Below are 20654 nucleotides of genomic sequence, written 5' to 3' on the forward strand. Positions count from 1 at the left end.
TTATAACTAGTTTCTATAAACCTTTAGGAGCTGCATGCTGCAGGCTGAGTCTGAGAAGCTGAGGCAGGCATGGATCCAGGCCGTCCAGGCAAGCATTGCTTCTGCTTACAAGGACATCACCGACAACTATTACATCGAGGTGAAAACAAACACATAACCCAATACAATAACACTTACACAATCCTGTAATGCAAGCCTTTATTTTTCCTTAGATTTTATCAAGTCTCCATCGCTAACTTGTAACTCCATCTTCACAGCGATTGGACCGGACTGCCTCACCCTCCACCAGCAGCATTGACTCTGCCAGTGAACCCAGAGAGAGAGGAGAGAGGGCTGATAAGGGAGTTCGGGGAGGAGGAGAAAGCCTCCTCCAGCGGGTGCAGAGCCTGCCAGGCAATGAGCTGTGCAGTGACTGTGGCCAAACGGCTCCCTGCTGGGCTTCTATCAACCTGGGAGTGCTGCTCTGCATTGAGTGCTCAGGGATCCACAGGTGACTGTACACGAAGGGCTGCAGTTATTGTGCAACAATCACACAGACCCTGTGGACTGTAAATCTTTTAAAGACACCGAAATACATGATGTAGGAGGCAGTCAAAATTAACAAGAAGTGAGCCATTTATTTTGGCTGACTTCCAACAGGTGAAGCCACAAAGGGGAGCTCACACAAGCAAACAAGCTGAATACACAGACAGCATGACAAAGAACATAGATGAGACTAAGGCTATAAGTAAACAGAAATTCAAACATATAATGAAGGTCTAAAAAGAAATTAGGAGCTCAGAAGTATACTAACACAATCTAAATGATTGACCCCATCCTCATTCCCCTGCTAGGTTGCACTCACACAGCCCTCAATAACCTTATACAGAGCATTACATTCATAACTTTTTCCTAGTTTGTGACTACATTGTAGAAGTGGTGACACACGTCTGCTCACATATTTATTTGATTACTTAACTTGTTATTGAGGAAGCGTTGGAGAACGGTTTTGAGCATGGGTGACAATCATACCACATGCATACGTGGTCAAATCAAACTGAATGCCTGCAGTGAACAAACCAGGCAAACAAACTGGACTTTAAACCTGCTTTGTCAGTTTGTTTTCTCTGTTGTCTCTGGTGAGCTTTTCTTGATTGCCCAACCTTAAAATGAAACTGTCCTAGTTTAGTAAGGCTATTTATTAAAAAAAAAAAAAAGATGTTCCTTTCCAGAGAAGAGAACAACACGTCACATATCTGTGTGACTGACATTTGCCCTGCTTCTGCTTATTTTTAACACATGCCTGTTTAATCTTCTGCATTCAAGCATCCCGTTACATTCACGTCCACACAAGTGTATCAGTTCTTTTTTGATATGTCAAACTTTCCATCATGTACTGTAGCCTTATCAGTCAAAACTGTATCCATAAAAAGGCTGGCTGCACTAGAATTAAAATTAAATAAATGTATATGTAATACTAATAAGAAAAAAAGCACAAATCTATGGTTTTTCATACTGGATTTGTCGCGTTTGTGTATATTTTAAGTAATAAGACAATACTGTTTTTACTCCAGGGTCTTATGAGCATAGCTTCAGACATCTGCCGCCCCAAGCAGTTTAAATAAAAGTAGCAAAAGTAAGATTGTGCTAAGATCTTCCAGTTGGATAAAAACTCTTTTTAAAGTCTCTTTTTCTTGTTTCTTTCAGGAGTTTAGGGGTCCATTTCTCTAAAGTGCGTTCACTGACGTTAGACTCGTGGGAGCCAGAATTACTTAAGGTGCGCCTTCTTAACGCTTTGCCTACAGCTCATCTTCCCTCTGCCATGTTTTTTCCTCCCAGCAGAGTTACACGTCTTATTCCTTTAGTTCATTGCTAATGCAATTTTAATTAGCCCTTTTAAAAAAAATGTTCACTTTCTGTGTTGTCTCTCTCATGTTTGTTCTCTCATCTTATATTTAGCTGATGTGTGAATTGGGGAATACTGTGATCAACCAGATTTATGAGGGATCCTGTGAAGAACTCGGAGCAAAAAAACCAGGCCCCTCCACTTCAAGGTCAGTTTCTATCCAGCAGAGTAATTTTTCCAAGACTCTAAAGATACCTTTTACCTTCTTTCTTATGATCATTTACCTCCAGACAGGAGAAAGAGGCCTGGATCAAATCTAAATACGTGGAGAAACGCTTCCTGAAGAAGATGAGTGGCAGCGAAGCGCTCGTGCAAGGTGAAAGGAAGTCCCGCCCTTGGACAGTGAAGAAATGCCAGCGACACAACAGCTCTGTTCGGGCACCCAACAAGGCTCGTAGGAAATATCACCGATATGAACCTGGCAGCGCCTCGCCGGCAAACCTCTCAGCAGGTCAGTGTGGGAACTTGTGATGTGGTGATAAAACCAAACACACTGTGAAGCCCAGACTGAGCTCTTGTTCTGATCTTTTATTCTCCTGCAGCAGCTGCAGCAAAGTTTCGCCGGGACTCGCTGTTCTGTCCAGATGAGTTGGACTCATTATTTTCCTACTTTGACACTGGCTCTGGTCCTCGCAGTAAGTCCACTACACAATGTGTTGATACAGTGCATTGTTATTGTAGACATTAGAGAAGATTTTAGGTAAAGGCTCCACAGTGAAACAAAATAACTCAGAAACTGAAGTTCTTATAGCAGTTTTCCACATATTTGTGATTTCCTGAGCAATCCAACCGATAACGTGTCTTTATGTAATGCAGTTTGTGCCAAGTAATGATTAACGTGTCCGTGGCTTGGCAATGCTTGGCCCTGCAGGTCTCAGTAGCGACAGCGGCCTGGGAGGAAGTACTGACGGGAGCACAGACGTCCTGGCCTTTGGCTCAGTGGTGGACAGTGTAACAGAGGAAGGTACGTGTGCTTGTGGGCTGTGTGCCACCAGTGTAAGTAGCTACAATTTAAATTAAATCGTGTTACATGTACTTATATTGTCGCTCATTCTCATGTTAAATTATTCACACACAGAAGAGGAGTCAGAGGAGTCCTCCAGTGGTGAGGTGGAAATTGAACAGGAAGTATCCTCAGACCCTGAAGACCCAAGAGAACTCCACCCTGGCGCGCTCCTATACCGATCCTCCCGACTCCACAACTTGCCGCTCATGGCGGAGGCTTTGGCACACGGTGCTGACGTACACGCCGCTTGCGAGGAAGAGGAGGGAAAAACGCCACTCATTCAGGCTGTGATAGGGGTGAGACACTCTGTGATAAACATGTGTGGGTGTTTTGGTTTGGATAAAGTGATGTGGATGTAAATGAATAATTTAGTTTATTAAATTAAGTTTATCTGTTTAATTGTTAAGTGACTTCAGACCAGTGCCCTTGATGTCAAATGTCATGAAGGTGCTGGAGAAACTGGTTCTTGCCGGCTTTGCTTGCAGGTGACACATGCTCTCCACCCTTTTAAGCCAGTTTCTGTTGAGGGTGGATATCTACATGCTGCTGCATGTCTCTCCCACCTGGATAGTATGGATGGTACTATTGGCATTATGAGAGAATTGTGGGGTTTGTTTTTTTTCCCTCCACATCTTTAATACCATCCAACCACTTCTAAGTGAGAAGCTGCTCAGAATGGGTGTCACCACTTCTACTGTTCTGTCAGAGTGGCTTCAAATTCAAATTCAAATTTTAGTTTGCACAGTTTGCACAGTGGTTTGTAATACTCAGGCATCACAGGGGACAGTCCTGTCTCCATTCCTGTTTACTTTGTTCACCGCAGGTTTCTAGTACAACAGTGAAACATGCCACATGCAGAAGCTTTCTGACACTGCAGTAGTTGGAAATCACCTCTTCCTTCTCAATGTTAGCAAGACAAAAGAAATGGTGTTTGACTTCCGGAGGAAAGAAAAATTGTAACTAGGCCCATTAACATCATGGGTGGAGAGTTGATTCACATCATTGGCCAGAATCTGGAGGGCATTTGAGTCATCAGCTCTCCTCCACACTACAGAGGCAGCACAGCTCCTTCTCCCTCAGACTTATTCAACCCCTTCATACGCGCCTTTTCAGGCAATCATTCCTACCGTTCTCAGTGAAACTGTACAATAACTCTTCTTGACAGGTGAACATGTTTGTCAGGCACAAGATACTGCACACATATTTCTGCATTATACCTTCTTGAAGGTGTTTCTTGAGTTTAAAATATCCATATTATTTATTAATGCAATTTATACTGCTCCATTACACTCTTTAAAAAAAAAAAAAAACACTTCTTTAAATTAACCTCATTTTTATTTCACTTTTTTATTTGTGTTGTTGTTGTTGTTTTTTTTATCACTGTTGGGTCTGTGTATATAGTGCAAACTTTCTATCTCACAATATAAGACCCTCACTATGCGGCAGTGGCACTTTTACGATGTTGTGTATTTATTATAGATTGTGCATTGTGCTTTTATTGTAATTTTTTATCCTGCTGCTGTAACACAATAATTTCTCTGTTGGGATAAAGAAAATCTTTTTATCTGGACTGTCTACATTAAAAAAACATCTGCAGTCATAAACGATTAAAAACAAGAAAGACTCTCCACGTAAATGCATCGTCTGCCATTATAAACACTGTAGACTTGAAATTCTCCATCTGTCTCTTTGTTAGGGCTCCTTGATAGCTTGTGAGTTCTTGCTACAGAATGGGGCCGATGTGAACCAGAGGGACATGAGAGGCAGAGGCCCACTGCACCATGCAACCGACCTGGGGCACACTGGGTAAGAGAGACATGGAAGTAATAAGCTGTGTCTGATAATCATTGTGTTCTAGCCTGTGTATAATGTCATGAAATGTGGAAATTATTAGGTAAAAGCTACTTTCAGCTGCTCCCTTCCCACAAAGTGGTTACCACAGCAGGTGGTTCCCTGTGTTTGAGTTTTGCGCCAGACGTAGTCCCAAAGGGGATTTATGTCTCCAGCTAGAATTGAACCACCTTTTCTCTTGCCAGGCGAATGTGTAAACCATTGTTGGTACACCTAATATTAATGTACCAACAGCAGTGAATACCTTTTGTTTTGAATGTTAAGGAATGCATGAAGTAATCTTTCCCTATAACAAAACTGCCTAACCAGTTTTGATAATCGTATTATTCTTTGACACTCTATGTTGTTTTAACCAGGAAAAACTACAGGAAGTGTCACTGTTTTTAAAAAAAAAAAAAAAAAACGCACACAAAAGTCTTCCTCTGGTATGCAGTACAATCCCACGTGATACTTGCCATCACGAGTAACTCATCGCTTTAAAGTATTTGAAGTATTCACATTTGAAACTGCTTAAACTGGACCTATACGTTCAGACTAAAGTATGGAGCACAGAGATAAACAAATGATGAAAGGCATCAGTGAATACCACATCAGTAAGTCATCATGTGTGCATTCCACAAAATCTGCCATGTCACTATTGCTATTGTGGACCATATTTTATTTTTTGACTCTGCTAGGGTGGCATTAAAAACAATCCTTCTTTATTGTACTGCCTGAAACAAGCTGTTATAGCTTCTCTTCTTTTAAGCCAAGCTTCTTGTCATTGGTTACCCTTAATAAACAGATGTTTTGAACAGCAAATAGGTGGAGATATTCCTAACATGATGTGCTTGACATGATCATAATGGGGATATCCACTTTATGATACCATTCAGAGCCTTTGGTGATGTCTTATATAAGAATCAGACAGGAAACGAGGGAATGGGGCGCAGCAAATGCCCACAAGTGAGACTGGGACCCAGGCTGCTACACTTTAGCCTTATAGCATGTGGTCAACCAGTGAGGAGAACTGGGACCCTGTAGGGTAAAGAAATTTGTTTGTCTTCCCATCTTTGTTTGTACAGCCAGGTGTGTCTGTTCCTGAAAAGAGGAGCATCACAAACAGAGGTGGATGAACAGGGCCATGATCCTTTAAGCATCGCTGTCCAGGCTGCCAATGCAGACATCGTCACCCTGTAAGACACTCTGTGTAATAGTAGCTGATCTGGAAGAACATGTATTACTTCATGGTTTTGCTGAACAAGCAACTAACCTGGCAAAACTTTAACAATTTAAATGCAGTCAGCTGAATTTTTTCTCTCTGTGGACCGTATGTTTGTCTTTTGTGGTATTGATCCATGCTTTAATCCATGTGACTAAAAGAATTACTTGCACCAGATTGTTATTCCACTTGTAAGCACTGCAGATAAACAGTTAAAAAATAGTTTAAATCTTTATAATGTTATTATGAAAGCTTGTGTATCCATCATTGGTGGCAAAGTCATAACAGTTCTTTTCTTACCTTCCTCCCTCCTCTCACCCTTACCTTATTTTCTCACCTTCTATCATCTCCCTTTGTCCTGCCTCGCTCCTTCCCACTCCTGTCCTCCAGGTTGCGTCTAGCTCGGATGAATGAAGAGATGCGAGAGGCAGAGGCGGCTCCGCTGGGTCAACCAGGTCAATACCCCACAAGCAGTCCCACTGAGCAGCAGTATAGGAAGTGCATCCAGGAATTCATCTGTCTCAACATAGACGAATGCTAGTGGTCACTTCTGTACCGTGGAGCAAAGCGTGTGCTCTATTTATAAATCTTCCTCCTGACTGAGAAAATAACATATTCATGTAAAAGCTGCCCCTACACCCTGATCACAAGTCCGTTACTTCCCCTAGATCTAAGCCTGCAGGCAACTTCTGATAAGCTGGGTGTCTGAATACAGAGTGACTATTGGATGCTTCGAGTCATAGGGAGCATCCCCGTGATGGACCTTTCTAACTCTACTGACTATCCAGTCACCTTCACCATCTTCCTGCTTCGCCACTATGTTTCTGCTTGCCATTACTTGGCACTACCAATCCTAGCTACACAACACAGCCAGTAAAATGACATCAGCTTTCTTGGTGTTTCGCTAACAGGGTTATGCTCTAACTTCATTACATGGTGTGACCTCCTGTATGAGGGTGTGGGTGTTTTTATTTTTGTTGCCTAACAGCTCTTACCTCAGAAGAATCTCACTGCATTAATCCTGTACACTTTATATCTATCCAGACCATCTGTGTGACATCCAATGTACCCATCTCTCCTTCATCAGAGATGTAAATATGCATATTTAGAAGTTTAGAAACTGTGTACTGTGGCATGAGGTAAAACAATATGGTATTTGTTCCAGTAACTTAAAAGAAAAAGAGTAACTGACAAGCTGCAGTAGAGGTGGGCAGGATAGTTTTACTGTGTATAAAAAGGGGGGTCGGGAAGGAAGAAGTGAAACTGTGACAAAAATGTTGAAGGGCTTGTGGGGAAGAGACCCTCGCCTGCTTTGTAAGATACTTTGTGTCGTCATGAGTGAGTGAGTGAACAGGAGAGTGCATGTGTTAAAGAATACTGAGAGACAGTTAAATAATATGTAAAGGGAAAAAAAAGACTCTGCACTTTTCCCATATACAGAATTATCATTTAGCTTTTACATTGTTCTTGTCTAGTCAAGTTGTTGTCAATTTATTGTCTATTTTAATGATGTCTTTTTTATTTATCTTTCCAGAGGACCAGTGCAATGCATTATTGAATGCAGTTTTATATCAGCATTTCTGTTAATGATTGTCATTTCAATCTAAAATCCTTATTCAGAATTTATGATGGAGGTCTTTAGATATATTTTACATTAACAGCAGTCAGAAAACTTTCAAATGGCCTTAGATTACAGAGTACTTTTGTCTTGGCAGTAAAACGTGTCACTTCTCATTAGGTTATGCAAACACGTCAATGGAACTTCTGATTTCTCTGAGGAAATTCTGAATTGACAGTGACTCATTATTTGAGCAATAACTGCCAATAGTTCAGAGCAGTGAGAACATGCAGAAACGTAAAATTGCATCATGTTATTCACTTCCATTTATAGAACATGAAATTAAAAAGCTCTTCAGCTTCCTGGCAATGGTAATATTACAGGAAAGTATTCGTGTTATGTTGAAATTATGGAGTATATTTAATCTTTTAAAAACTCGTGTCGTGACAGGACTAGCATATCTACGTCAGTGCTAAGAATATCCTCTGTATGCTTTGCTAGATTTTTGGGAAGTTTGACCTTTGCATCTTGAGCATGATGAATATTTTTTCTATAATTTGATCACTTTGTGCAGTGCAGTCCTGTCAAAAAAAGCATGTACCGATATGACCTCTCTGGTGTCAGAAGTTTCTTCCTTTTTCCACCTCTGTGCCATTGTTTCATCCACACACGAATCTGTGGTGACTTTTCTTCTTTTCATTTCTTTCATTTTTTTTATACTGTGCTTTTATTTTCCTCTGCCAAAGACTTTTTTTTTTTAAAGGGAAAGTGTCTGACACTGTTGTATAACATCATGTTAAAAAAAGGAAAAAAAGAAGAATTGTTTTGGGTATATACAGGATACTCTTACCATCCTTTCTGAGTTGTGAGAGTGGTAGAAACACTGTTGGTGCTCACATGTTCAGAAGATGTGACTTACCTGATAGATGCAATAGTTCAATGTACTGCAAGTAGAACCAGTCTCGGGGGGTGATGTGAAGCTACTGTGACCAAACTGTTAAGAGCTGTCGCCCTCGCGGAAGTATTAAATGTTGTGTCCATTTGTGTGTAGTATTGGCTTAAGAGTGGTTAAAGGCGCAAACATGCTGTATATAGTACACTTGCATATTTTAACTTAATGCTAACTTCCTGCCTCTCAGCATTCGGTCACAGATTCTGTTTAATGTTTGTTTTTTCATTGTCTTTGAAAAACAGCCGGTCGGGTAGAACTGTGACACGGTTCTGAATTACTTGCGGGGGTTCTTCTGTTTACTGGCATTTGGATATCTTTGGAATACTCCCTTCCATGTCTTTAGAAGCACTAAGGGGAAAAACAAAATACATACAATAAAACTGAGAAACTGAAATGGATCTGTTAACCCAGCTGCCTGCTTCTTATTCTCATTGCTGTTCCCTCTCTCATCTTTTCTGTCTAACATTCTCCCAGCATTCTTTTTCCAGATGATAGCTGCTCTAATTATTGAATAATAATAAATACGGCAGTGGTTGTAATCCATAGATATAGCCAGATGCTGGGATAGTGCTATTTTACAGAATACTCTGATGTGTCTTTGGTGATTTACAAACTCTTGGTAGCACTTGGCTTATTCAAAGCAATAAACCAATTAGTCTCATGTTGTGAAATATCACTGAGGTGTACACAGACTCTACTATTTAAGAATAACTTAAGCATTCAGAGTCTTATGGGTATTAAAACAGTGCTTCATCTGCTTGCCCGCAGCAGCAACACCGTGCCTTGAATAATTCAGTGTCTCCAGTGTGTAAAACATGTATGTGCTCTCACAAGCGTATGTCACACCATCCCTGAATAAAATGTCCTCTCTAATTCCTTTAATTTAACACTAAAGACAAATGACACATGTCCACTTGAGGAAATAACCACTGACTGACATATCATTGCTTCTGTTACCACAGGACGTACCCCGAGCAGCAGGAGAGTAAAACCTAAGGATGTTCGGGATAGAGTGAGTGAAGCATCCTGGGCTGTCTTGCTGTGGCACACTAGCGTGATACTATGATTTTTCCTGCTCTGGTGGTTGCGCTTTAACTTGAGGTTCTTGCTCTGTGGCCCTCCCCCCTCCTATTTTTATGGATAAGCTTGGAAAACATTTGCTGTGATAATGCTGCCAGTCTTTTCCCTTTCTTATAAATGAGGCACAGGAACATTGCCTTAAGGAGGATGTGCCAAGACGGCTACAATACAGTATTTATACAGTTAAACTGTAATTTTGACTGAATTCAATGAGAGTTGGTAAGTTAAAAAAAATGAATGAACAGGATGCTCACCACTACTTCCCTTTAAATTCCACACTTGCTATTAAGTATCCAGGAATCCCATTTAAGAGGAAATAAAGGTTTTTTACTTGTACGTCCCATGATTCACAGGGCTAGGCTTAGGAGCAACGCAAAAATATGAGGCTGCGGGCACTTTTCTCTTTCGTGGGTATGCAAAGCAAACATTAATCTGATCTTTCTTCCTTATAATTTTGCTTATATACAGTACTGTACAAAAGGCTTGAGTCACCAATTGTTTCTTAATTTGCTTCTAATAAGCCAGACTTTTGTTATTTTAAAAAATGTGGTCAATAGTTCAAAGTTTATCAGCTGCTTTTTCACTGAACTTTACTCCAGTCTTTGTGCCTCACAATTTCCAATCAACACTGATGATTCATTCAAGTATAAAAATGCTTCTGACTTCAGGGATGTGCCAGGCTCGTCTTAACTTTCTGATAAATGGTCAACACCATTTGTTGTAGATAAAACATTATTTTTGTACCAATGAGTTGATTCCTAAATATTAGCTGAAAACTTAACATATGTCCACGTGGCTTTCAGCATGCGCTTAAAATGTTGAGGAAAGGGGACAAGAAAGGATTTGAAAAAAACATGAACAGGATCTGAAAGTCATGTGCTTAAGAAACAGGTTAGAAATACAGCATAGACCTGGCACAGGCTCTGAGATATGCACCTGACCCTTCATTTGATCCCTCTACTGTTGACTGAAGCCTCACAGAAATTGTCTCAGTGCAAGGGTGGCTAGATTCTTAGGAAAGGGAAACAGGTAAAGAAGAATGACATACGCCAAATATACAAGAATTGGACTAAAAATCAGTGGTGACATTTTTGAAGGAGTAATGAATTCAAATTTTATATTTTTAGTTGGTGTCAGTGAGTGTCTACAGCATTGTCATGGTTGGATTTTGACCCACCATGTAATGATGACAGCTTCATTTTTAATGATTACAATGATCCCGACCACACTGGCAAAGCATTGCTAGATAGAAAAACTCACAATGAAACAGTATTAGGCATAGATTGGTGTTACCAAAAGAAAAAGAAATGAGTGGTGTCTCAAGATTTTTTCACAGTAGTGTATCGCATATTCTAAAAGAAGGTTGGTAATTCTCCATGGTGCCCTGCAGTGGGACAGATCCTTGACTTCAGTGTCCACTGTTTCAGGTGACATCTCCTGCACTGATGTCTTTCGCGAGTTTTCTCTCCTCGCGTCTCTCCAGCCCGAAAAGTTGAGAAGAAGGAGCTTACAGTTCAGCAGCTGTAAGAAGCCAAAGTGATCACTGCTGACCCCTCACTTCATCCGACCTCTCTTCAGTCACTTTGGAATCAGGCAGGAGACTGCTGCGTTCGATTAGAAGACACATTGGTCCTCCGAAGTGAATGCTCTGGGAATGAAAAAAGAAAAGTCAAATTCCAGCAGGCACAAGTTAAAACTACAGCAGACTTGTAATAGTTGTAATATTCTCTCGTAAATAAACTTGGTCAAAGACAAACAGTTCTATTGCACTGATGTTTTAGCTGACTTACTCCAGTTTTGATAATGTTAGTCATCCAGCAGAGCCGACATTAACATTTGATGACCTTTAGACATATAACAACAAAACAATTCTCAACCTGTCCAACTAATATTGCATAGGGCCCCATTACAAAGTAAACTCAACCTTGGACCTGTCTGAGCATGAACAATGGGACCTGGAGCTTGAGTTGGATAGGACATCATGTAGATGCATCATCAGATTGGAATCTGGGGAGCCTGGAGGTTCGATCAGTGCCTTGGCTTGTTTTTTTGTGTTCCTATTTCGGTCAACGGGAAGTACAATTTCTTAATGACGCTCTCTATGATGAGTAAATGAAACTTGACCTTTAAATTAAGTGAAGTAATCCTTTAACATTTCTTCAGCATTTGTGATGAAATTTCTGATAAAATGATTTTAAGTGTTTTGTAACTGATGGCAGAAGTCAAATAAAAAAATCTACTGAAATTATTAAAGGTCTTGTGGAATGTTTTAGCGGACTAAACAATGGTTGTTGTTTAGTCGGTGTTTTGTTGCAAATCCAAATTTAAGCACCAGCATAAAGTACCGGGAGGCCCTCTGAGCCCCTGGCATCAGACAGACCGCTGTGTAGTGTGTCAAGTGCTACTTGGCGATTGACTATAAATGTAAGTACGGATGTTATGATTAAAAGACAGTTACTGAAGGGTGACCATGTTTGTTAGACGGTACTGGACTTCCAGGAGGATCGCGATTGGGCAGCTAGCGACAGTAAAGCACTTGCTAAGTAACGTTTCGACTGCTACAGCAGCGATGAAGAAGAAAACCGGAAGTGTAATTTTTCCTCCTGCTGGCGATAGCGTAAGCTACTTTGGTGTCATCGTCTTATCGGATTGGGGTTGGCAACAGAAACAACAACCTTATTTCGTGTCCAGCCACGAATACATATTTTCGTTGGGGTTTCTGGAGAGGTATGTGTATACTTCACATCCCGTAGTTACTAATAAAAGCGAGAGATGTCGCGGTCAGCTGTCGTTATACAATATACAATACAACTGTTCGTGCTAGTAGCTGCTAACATTAGCCGGTTAGCAGTGGCCTACGTTGGCTAACGTTAGCCACTTGTTCTAAAATGCACTCAAACAGGAACCGACACCGGCTAGCATTAGCAAAGCCACCGTGCCAAGCTAGCTTTCCTGAACTGGCTTTACTGATTAAAGTGTGGTGTGATTAAAGAGTGGTCAGACACATGCAGTCATTCTGTAGCTGAAGCTTGGTCCGTAATAGTTGTTTATTATTTAATTATCAGGCTTTATGACAGGCACTGAATGTGCCAGAAATATAACGTTAGCTGCTAAGTAGCGGATTAGCCTCAGTCACATAAGTTGCGTTAAGAAGCCTTCCTCTTTATTAGGAAGTGATAATGACACAATTCTAGCACTGTTGCGGTCCACGTACTGCTTATTACATGTCAGCGTTTGTCCCCGTGACACCAGGTCAGTTGACAGTGTTTGTTATTGTCGTAATTTTCAGTTACATGGGTTGACAGGGGAAGAAAGTTTAAAGTACATTTATATCCGTTGTGTAAGTATTTGGAACACGATGCGTATTTTAACTTGAACGCAATACATACTATACTCCACTCTCTGCTAAATGCTTACTTTTTCACTTGGCGAGGCAGTGTTGTATGCATATAGCATTAAAGCACCACAGCAGTGCTGTGCATGAGTTACAAAACAAACAGTCACAGCGCCATTAGAGAACAATTAGAGATTGGATAAATTGTTTTTAAAATTCGGTGCTTTTTGTAAGATGTACTAATTGGACAACTTCATCTTTTAGGAAAACAGAGGCGAAGTAATCACTTGATATTTAAACTTCACTCTGCAGCCAGAGTTGAGCTATTTCTGCCTGTTTCTCCAGTTAGCGTTAGCATTTGCTAATAAATAAACAGAAGCCTGTACTGGTTACGTGTTGTTCAGTGTGAGATTTTACTGCCCTTCTCTGCTTTTCTTGTTGTTGTTAATTAACACACTGTTAGTCTTTTCAACCCGATTTCACTCTAGTTGAAACACATTGAACATGTTAGGAACCTTGGCCTTATTTTGGACAGTGGTCTTAGCATTCATAATCATACTAATAAGGCCAACACAACTGCATATGCAGCTTTCTAACAGTATAACCATATGTCAAAAAAAATTCTTATCTCGAACTGACTGGGAAATGGTCCATCCATTCATATCAACCAGGTTACTGGTGTATTTGCAAGATTATCCAAATCATCAGCTAGATAACTTCAGCTTGTTTGAAATTAATTGGCTGCCACTGCAATACAGAAATGCCTTTAAAATGCTTCTATTTGTTCCTAAAGCACTCAGTGGTTTGACCCCAGTACATCTCGGACTCTGAGACCTCTGAGAGGTCTAGTTAGGTCTATAACCTAACTAGACCTCTCAGGTCATCAGGTGCAGGTCTGTAAACTGTTACCAGAATGAGATGAAAGTTTGCTGAGGGTACATTTTGTTATAATGGTTCTCTTCTTTGGAACAACCTTCCCACTGACCTGATGTCAGTTCCAACTGTGTCTACATTCAAAAACAAACTTGGAGCCTCTTTATTCTTGCAGGCATATGATTAATAACTTTGTGTTTGTGTGTGACTGTTAACGTATCTTTCTTATGTTGTTTTTATTGCCTTAAGAGATTGTAGAGCTACATAGTTTTAAAAATATTTTTATCTTTTGTGGCAAGCACATTTAACCTACGTGTAATGAAATGTACTATATAAATAATATTTGCAGTGATATGTTTAAGAGTTTATTAAATATTTAATAGTATTGATATTTAATAGGTCAGGTGACAGTGCTGGATGCAATGTTTTTTGATCTGCTCTAGTTGAAGCTGCAGTTACCTTTCACAGGCATATTAGGGTTAAAGCTTTCCGCTACCCAGAATGATTCATTCATTCATTCAGAGTTCTTCATTCATTCAATCATTCAAATCTATGCAGTCCAGAGTTCAGATCCATAGTAAAACAGGATATGCTTTGATTTCCTAATGTAAAGGAATACATCTGGACAGTGATGTCAGTGTAAAACCAGATTTATGCAATTCACTGTTTTTGTTTTCTCACTGTTTATGTTCTCTCAATCATCAGATGAACAACAACGGGAACAAAAGAGCTCCAACTACAGCCACTCAGAGACTTAAGCAGGATTACCTCAGGATAAAGAAAGACCCCGTGCCTTACATTTGTGCAGAGCCCCTTCCCTCCAACATCCTAGAATGGTAAGTTCCTCATTAGTCAGGAAATATTGGGACTTTTTGACTCTTGAGGTCCGGCCAGGGAAGGGTGTTTAGGGCCATCGGCAAAGTTTAAAACCTGTGAATATTCTGTAGAAAAATAATAAACTAAACATTTCATGTGTAAAATCAGGCTAGTGTTTTACACCAACAAAATTGAATCGTGGTTTCCAAGATGAACAGATGAACAGAATTAAAACTGCATCCACTGCTATATACAAGTGAGTATTTAGCAGTGGATGCAGTTTTAATTCTGTTTTCAGAGCTTTAAAAAACTTACAGTGCTGTGTAAAAGTCTGGAGGCAGTCCTCATTTCTTTATATTTTGCTAAAAAAAGTGACATCGGTGCAGCAATTTCTGAAACGTGCAAACTTAAATGGAAATACAGTGTACAAGGCAAAAGTTTGCACAGTTCTGAGTTGAAAGGCTGAAAGTCATTATCCTTCACTATGTCTTGAATTCTTAGGCAAGCTTTTATGTGCTTTCTTTTTCTTTAGGAATAGTTCTCAGTGCTTCTTGAAGGACATGGTGCAAAACTACTATTTTTATGACTTTTAAATTATGTTATTGTTGTTTTTTGTGTATTTGACTTAAGAAATTGGAAGAAATTGTTCATTGTTGCAACAGGCTTCTACAGAAAGTAGTGAGTCAACTAAAGAAGTGGGAACAAAATATGTTTTTCCAACAGGCTGCTAATAACGAAGTCATTTCTTTGAACCATTGTCTCTTATGTGTGTACACAATACTGAGTCATCCCTTTTTATACTGGAATGAATCCTAGGACAGTGTTAAGTAACTTGACAAACAAGAAAGCAAAAGTTAAAGTGAGTGGAAAAAGCAACCAATGTTCAAAGATTTAAAAACACGTCTGTAGAACTATTGCGTCAAGACCACTTTGGTCACGTCAGAAAGACTGGTTCCTTGGAAAGATTTATATTTTTTAGAAGGAAAATGTATAGAAATGAGTGATGAGTAAAGACTGCACACTACTGCACCTCAATAGTGGCAAATACAGGCTTAGATTTGAATGATAATACTCTCAGCTCTATTTCTGCGGTAGAAGGAAACCCATATGAAGAGTGACACTGTACAAATTGTATATATCCCACAGACTATCCTAATGATGATCAGGTATCGTTTCCTGTAAAGCTATGAACAGGTTTTTGTTTTTGTTAATTTTGTTTGATGCTCATTTTCTTTCTATTGGGAGATGTCTTAAAAATCTAGACCAGTACAAAAAAGACGTATAGATATTGGAGAAAAAGTGCAATTGACCAAAAATGTTCTGAATACATGACATTTAAATAATGAAAGAAATATGTAATTGAGCACTTTTAGCACTTAGCTAAATATTAGCCATATAATTTGATTAGCATTTCTTGAATGGATGTTTATTAAAGAAATAATGGTTTTAAATAGTCATAATGAGCGCTGGAATGTGACATGGCCCTCAGTAGTGTGTTTAACTCTTAAAAGAAAAAAAAAAAATGATATTAAAAAAATATGATATTTTTATTGTAATTATTTAGACATTTGAGCGTGAGTTTAACATGATCAGTGCAGTACTGTGCAAAACTCTAAATTCACCTCTTGGTTTTTATATTTTGCTTCCAAGCAGCCAGACTTTCTTAACATTTTCAAAGTGGTCTGGAGCAGTAGTTCTCAAGACTTTCTGAACATTTTAAAATCTTTGGACACTCGTTGCTTTTTCACTTATTTTCAGTCCAGTTCTTGTTCTTTGTTTTGTTTTGTTTTGTTTGTTTTCTTGTTTGCCTTTGTGTTAGACCAGCGGTCCCCAACCCCCGGGCCTCGGTCCGTGGGTCGTTTGGTACCGGGCAGCGAGAGTTGAGGCTCAGGTGTGAAATGTATGGTTTTCAGGGTTTTTATCGGTTTTCAGCGTTATTTTGTTATCGTTTTTATCGTTAACTCTGTTTTCCTGGGTCTTTTCACGTGTGTTATGAATAAATCTTCTTTTTTTTGGTACCGGTACTAGTTTTATTTTGTTGTATTTATACGCGACACCTTAAAGGCCGGTCCGTGAAAATATTGTCGGGCATAAACAGGTCCGTGGCGCAAAAAAGGTTGGGGACCGCTGTGTTAGACCACTGAGTTAATGCAGCTTGCAGTTAATGTGTATTGTTGAGCCCTCCTGTGCATTTCTTCACTGTAGTTTTAGAATGGAACAGTGAGAGAATAAAAATCACCACCTGATATAAAGAGTAATAAGAGTAGCCTCAATATAAGGATTCACAAAGGTCAGCAAATTCCAGGTGGGAGACAAAACTGTTGGAATTGATGTGAGGGAAGGTGCGGAGAGGTAGAAACGTGAGGAAAAAATTAATTTGGCTCAAAAAATAAAAACAAACAAGACAACAACAAGTAAGGGAGCTAGGAGGGGGAAAAAGTCCCAGCAATTTGTTTCTTTTGTATCTTGCATCATGTATGAAACACAGGCACACTAATTAACACGTAATTACGTTATTATATATATATATAAAAATTTAGATCTTAGATCACAGGATGTGAAAGATCTAAATTAAAAAAAAAAAAAAATTGGAGGAGAAACAGAGTTTGATTCTGGGCCATGCCAGCAAGTCTAGAGATGACTTGTTTAGTCAAATCTGAAATAAGTGATTAACTTTTTTTGTTCCTCTTTTTTAGGCACTATGTAGTCAGAGGTCCTGAGAAAACCCCGTATGAAGGTAAGTAATGCTAAACACTAGAAAAAAACTTGTGTAATGTGTGAGTTTAGATGAGTTAATAACTGATAACATCACCGGAATGATCAGGTGAGTCTTTCTCAGGTTAGCTTCATACAGGTATGACTAATCCTTTGGGGTTTTTTTGCTTTTGATATATCACAGTGTTGTATAACATATATTTATATATGTAATGTCTAATTTATAGGTGGATATTACCATGGAAAACTTATATTTCCCAGAGAATTCCCCTTTAAACCACCAAGTATCTACATGATAACGCCAAACGGGAGATTTAAGTGCAACACAAGGTAGGACTGTAGCTTCTTATTGCGCAGTTAATTTAAGCGTTAAAGCTTTGAAAATGATTTAGGCTGCGTTTTTAGAACTTGGTCATAAATGTTCCCATTTCTCCACAGGTTATGTTTGTCCATCACAGACTTCCACCCGGATACGTGGAACCCAGCGTGGTCCGTCTCGACGATCCTCACGGGTTTGCTCAGCTTCATGGTGGAAAAAGGACCCACTCTTGGCAGCATTGAGACCTCTGATTACACAGTAATTAAAACAGACTATCCTATTTGCAACATAATGACATAAATGACCTGTTATGTCTCAGGTATTTCATGTCTTCTTTCTTTTCTTTTCTTTTTCTAGAAAAGACAGCTATCAGCCCAAAGCCTGGCTTTCAACCTCAAAGACAAAGTATTCTGTGAGCTGTTTCCTGATGTAGTTGACGTAAGTATGAGGGCCTTTTTTGGGGTTTGGGGAGGGGGGACGTTCATCAGGGACTGATTCCATCCTAACCTTCTCCTCCTCCTTTCTGCCAGGAGATGAAGCAGAAACAGAAGGCCCAGGAGGAGCTTAACGCCCGTACACAGCCTCTCCCCTTACCTGATGTGGTGCCTGATGGAGACCCCCAGCAAGCCCACTATGGCCTCCCAGCCCTCAACGGTGGTCCTGCCCCACTAGGGGGTGCCAACCCCGCCCCTGGCCAGCAGCAGGCCAATCGTAACCATGGACTACTAGGTGGGGCTCTAGCCAACCTCTTTGTGATTGTAGGCTTTGCAGCGTTTGCCTACACAGTGAAGTACGTGCTGAGGAGCATAGCGCAGGAGTGAGAGGAGCCGGTGTTTTAGGGCAGCGCTCCCCTCCCCCTGCAGGTGAGCCAACTAGTGGACTCGATATTCTACAAACACACTACGTGGGGTGGGGAGGGATGTTCATTCCCGATCAAACCCCTCCACAACCACAACCTCCACCACCACTACTACTACCACTACCAACATGGACTTTGGAAGAAAAAAACTCAAAGCCCACCTAGCCAGGAAGGACTGAGGGGAGGAGGAGGAGGTGGGGGATGGACGGGAGTGGCTGTAGAGCCGGGGCCGGGGAGACTGGAGGGGTTTATTAAAATGGTTGTGATCTACTCTGTGCTTCTGTGGTTTATATCACTTCTAGAAACAAACTTGGCTCATGGGTTGTGGGAGAGTGTAGCTCTGTGGGTCACTTTGTTGCAGATTTCACAGCAGACATATTGATTTCCTTTGTGAAAATGAACTTTGCATAACTGGAAAACTTGTTTGTTGATTCTAAATTGTTTGCCTCTGCCAATCACTTCTTTAGAAAGCATTCCCATCTGCATTGTTTCCTGCTAATTCATTAGAGGAAATAAAATCCTCAGGGGATGAAGAGATGATTTGATCCAGCTCCAAGACTTTTTATTAATTTTTTTTTTAGAGTGACATGAAGAGACCAAATACATACAAGTCAAGTTTCATGTAATCAGTTTCCTTGGAAAAATCTCAAAGTAGTAGTTATGGTTTCCACTTTCTGTGTCAGGGGTGTTACGTCTTCTGCTTTCTGTTTCCTATGAATGGGTTTGAATGCATTCCTGGTATACCATTCAAAGGCTGCCAGGCTACAGTGCTGGGATACATGCCGAGAATACATTAGTGTAATTTAGTAAAGGTTGGACATGATAATAAGGACTTGCAAGATGAGTCTGTGGCCAAAATAATGATGAATCCATTAATTCCCATCCAGGGAAGTATAAAAGGCAGATTCTGTGAATAGTGTAAGATCAGTAACTTTTAATAATCAGACACAATATGATAAAGAAGCGTATAGCAGCAAAACTATACGTGCACTTATATGAAAATGGGTGTTATAAAAGAAAGCTCATGCTTGTCAGTACTTGTCAGTTTATCTCACTGTCTGAGATTAAGCACCGGTGATGCGTCACTGACTGAGAGACTAGACAAAACTCCAGCCTTGATTTCTATTCATATATGAAGGCAGAGAGCATGAAGAAAACAAAAGTTGGCCTTTAATCCTGTGAAGCAGCTAAAGCTACACGGTCAGAGTTAGATGTTAGTGCAGATGGTCTCTCCAGTCAACCCATGAGCCAAGCATTGTCTGCACAAAAATAAACGGAGACTAGGACCTTTTAATTTGGCTTAGCCAATCAGTATAGCAGCAATCTACATAGGATTAAATGAGGAGACCCATGCAGAGAACCATTTTTTTTTGTTTCTGTATATTCCTTTTATTTCCTTTTTTTTTTTTTTTTTTTAAATCATTTTTTCTCTTTGTGTTTTTGTTCGCTTTTATTTATAGAAATGTCCAGCTTGTCTGTCGTGGCTCTAAGGAAAACACCCAGTGTTTTTTCTTAGGGCTGTGCAGTCAAACACGCGGTCGTGTTAGTGGTGCTGGCTCACGCAATTGCTGATGATTTACTGTTGTGCATTGCATTTAGTAAAAGCTGGTTCTACTGTACTGCATCTAATCCTTCCACAGGAAGAAAACTCCGATAGCAGAAGATTCTCTTGTTCGTTGCTCTTTTCTCGGCGCCATCTCAAAATAAGACCAACATGATGATTATGATGAGAGTGCGTTTGTGTGATTATACAGCAAATGCCCAAATTACCATGCTTCAATTAATCTTGTGTGGCATTGTCTCTGTTTTCATAGTAAAATGCAAATAAATTACCCTGCTCAGTGGGGCATTTAATAATAATATCTCCATTTGCTTAATGATGACGCAGTGGTTCAGTGGTCAGCGCCTCACAGCCAGAAGCTTCTGGGTTTTTGCAACTTCCTGGTGTCTTTCTGTGGGACGTGCCTGTTGTGTTTTCCCCTGAGTGGTTCGGTTTTTCTGCCAGCATAAACAAACGCATGCATGTCAGGTTTTCTTTTTTTTTTTTAAATTGGAAGTAAATGCTTATGAAGACCTCAAAGTTTGTAGAGTGAAAAACGTGACTTCCATGTAAAGTTTTTTGAGGGTTTAGACTATAAAAATAATACATAGGTGGAAGTCCATTCTCTGACAACATCACATGCTGTTTTTATCTGCTGCACAGAT

General features: G+C 40.0%; 2 protein-coding genes across 10 annotated transcripts in view; both read left to right on the forward strand.

Annotated features, from left to right (window-relative positions):
* The window catches only part of LOC120731759 (arf-GAP with coiled-coil, ANK repeat and PH domain-containing protein 3-like), a 58378-nt gene extending 47089 nt beyond the window's left edge, over window positions 1–11289 (forward strand). Inside the window, exons 14-26 of one of the 7 annotated variants that reach the window (XR_005695411.1) lie at window positions 28–139; window positions 258–490; window positions 1687–1756; window positions 1939–2033; window positions 2116–2336; window positions 2428–2520; window positions 2748–2849; window positions 2964–3187; window positions 4588–4697; window positions 5807–5917; window positions 6334–6398; window positions 9416–9944; window positions 10961–11289. Coding sequence is in view for 6 of the 7 variants with exons in the window: in XM_040028957.1 (XP_039884891.1) it covers window positions 28–139; window positions 258–490; window positions 1687–1756; window positions 1939–2033; window positions 2116–2336; window positions 2428–2520; window positions 2748–2849; window positions 2964–3187; window positions 4588–4697; window positions 5807–5917; window positions 6334–6398; window positions 9416–9465; window positions 10961–11029 (1555 nt within the window). In the remaining variant the exon portion in view is untranslated. The remainder of the gene's footprint in view (window positions 1–27; window positions 140–257; window positions 491–1686; window positions 1757–1938; window positions 2034–2115; window positions 2337–2427; window positions 2521–2747; window positions 2850–2963; window positions 3188–4587; window positions 4698–5806; window positions 5918–6333; window positions 6399–9415; window positions 9945–10960) is intronic. The other 6 variants (XM_040028959.1, XM_040028960.1, XM_040028962.1 and 3 more) reach the window with 6 other exon arrangements.
* Window positions 11290–11833: 544 nt separating this feature from the next.
* On the forward strand, window positions 11834–20309 carry ube2j2 (ubiquitin-conjugating enzyme E2, J2 (UBC6 homolog, yeast)). 3 transcript variants are annotated; one of them, XM_040028969.1, is made up of 7 exons: window positions 11834–11957; window positions 14446–14576; window positions 17253–17293; window positions 17499–17601; window positions 17710–17848; window positions 17948–18028; window positions 18121–20309. In XM_040028969.1, the coding sequence occupies exons 2-7, from the start codon at window positions 14446–14448 to the stop codon at window positions 18409–18411; spliced, it is 786 nt and encodes a 261-aa protein (XP_039884903.1). In that variant the 5' UTR covers window positions 11834–11957; the 3' UTR covers window positions 18412–20309. The 3 variants fall into 3 exon arrangements, with proteins under 3 accessions (XP_039884903.1, XP_039884902.1, XP_039884904.1); XM_040028968.1 differs by lacking the exon at window positions 11834–11957 and adding an exon at window positions 12037–12260; XM_040028970.1 differs by lacking the exon at window positions 11834–11957 and adding an exon at window positions 12300–12785.
* Window positions 20310–20654: the final 345 nt, after the last annotated feature.

The sequence above is a fragment of the Simochromis diagramma genome, unplaced genomic scaffold (genome assembly GCF_900408965.1).
Source record: "Simochromis diagramma unplaced genomic scaffold, fSimDia1.1 OVJJ01000483.1, whole genome shotgun sequence".
In the NCBI taxonomy this organism is placed as follows: domain Eukaryota; kingdom Metazoa; phylum Chordata; class Actinopteri; order Cichliformes; family Cichlidae; genus Simochromis; species Simochromis diagramma.

Coding starts and splice junctions, on each gene's coding strand:
- ube2j2 (XM_040028969.1), top strand. CDS start 14,446: ATGAACAACAACGGGAACAAAAGAGCTCCAACTACAGCCACTCAGAGA. Junction 17,602..17,709: donor AGATTTAAGTGCAACACAAG/GTAGGACTGTAG, acceptor ATTTCTCCACAG/GTTATGTTTGTCCATCACAG. Junction 17,849..17,947: donor TTGAGACCTCTGATTACACA/GTAATTAAAACA, acceptor TTCTTTTTCTAG/AAAAGACAGCTATCAGCCCA.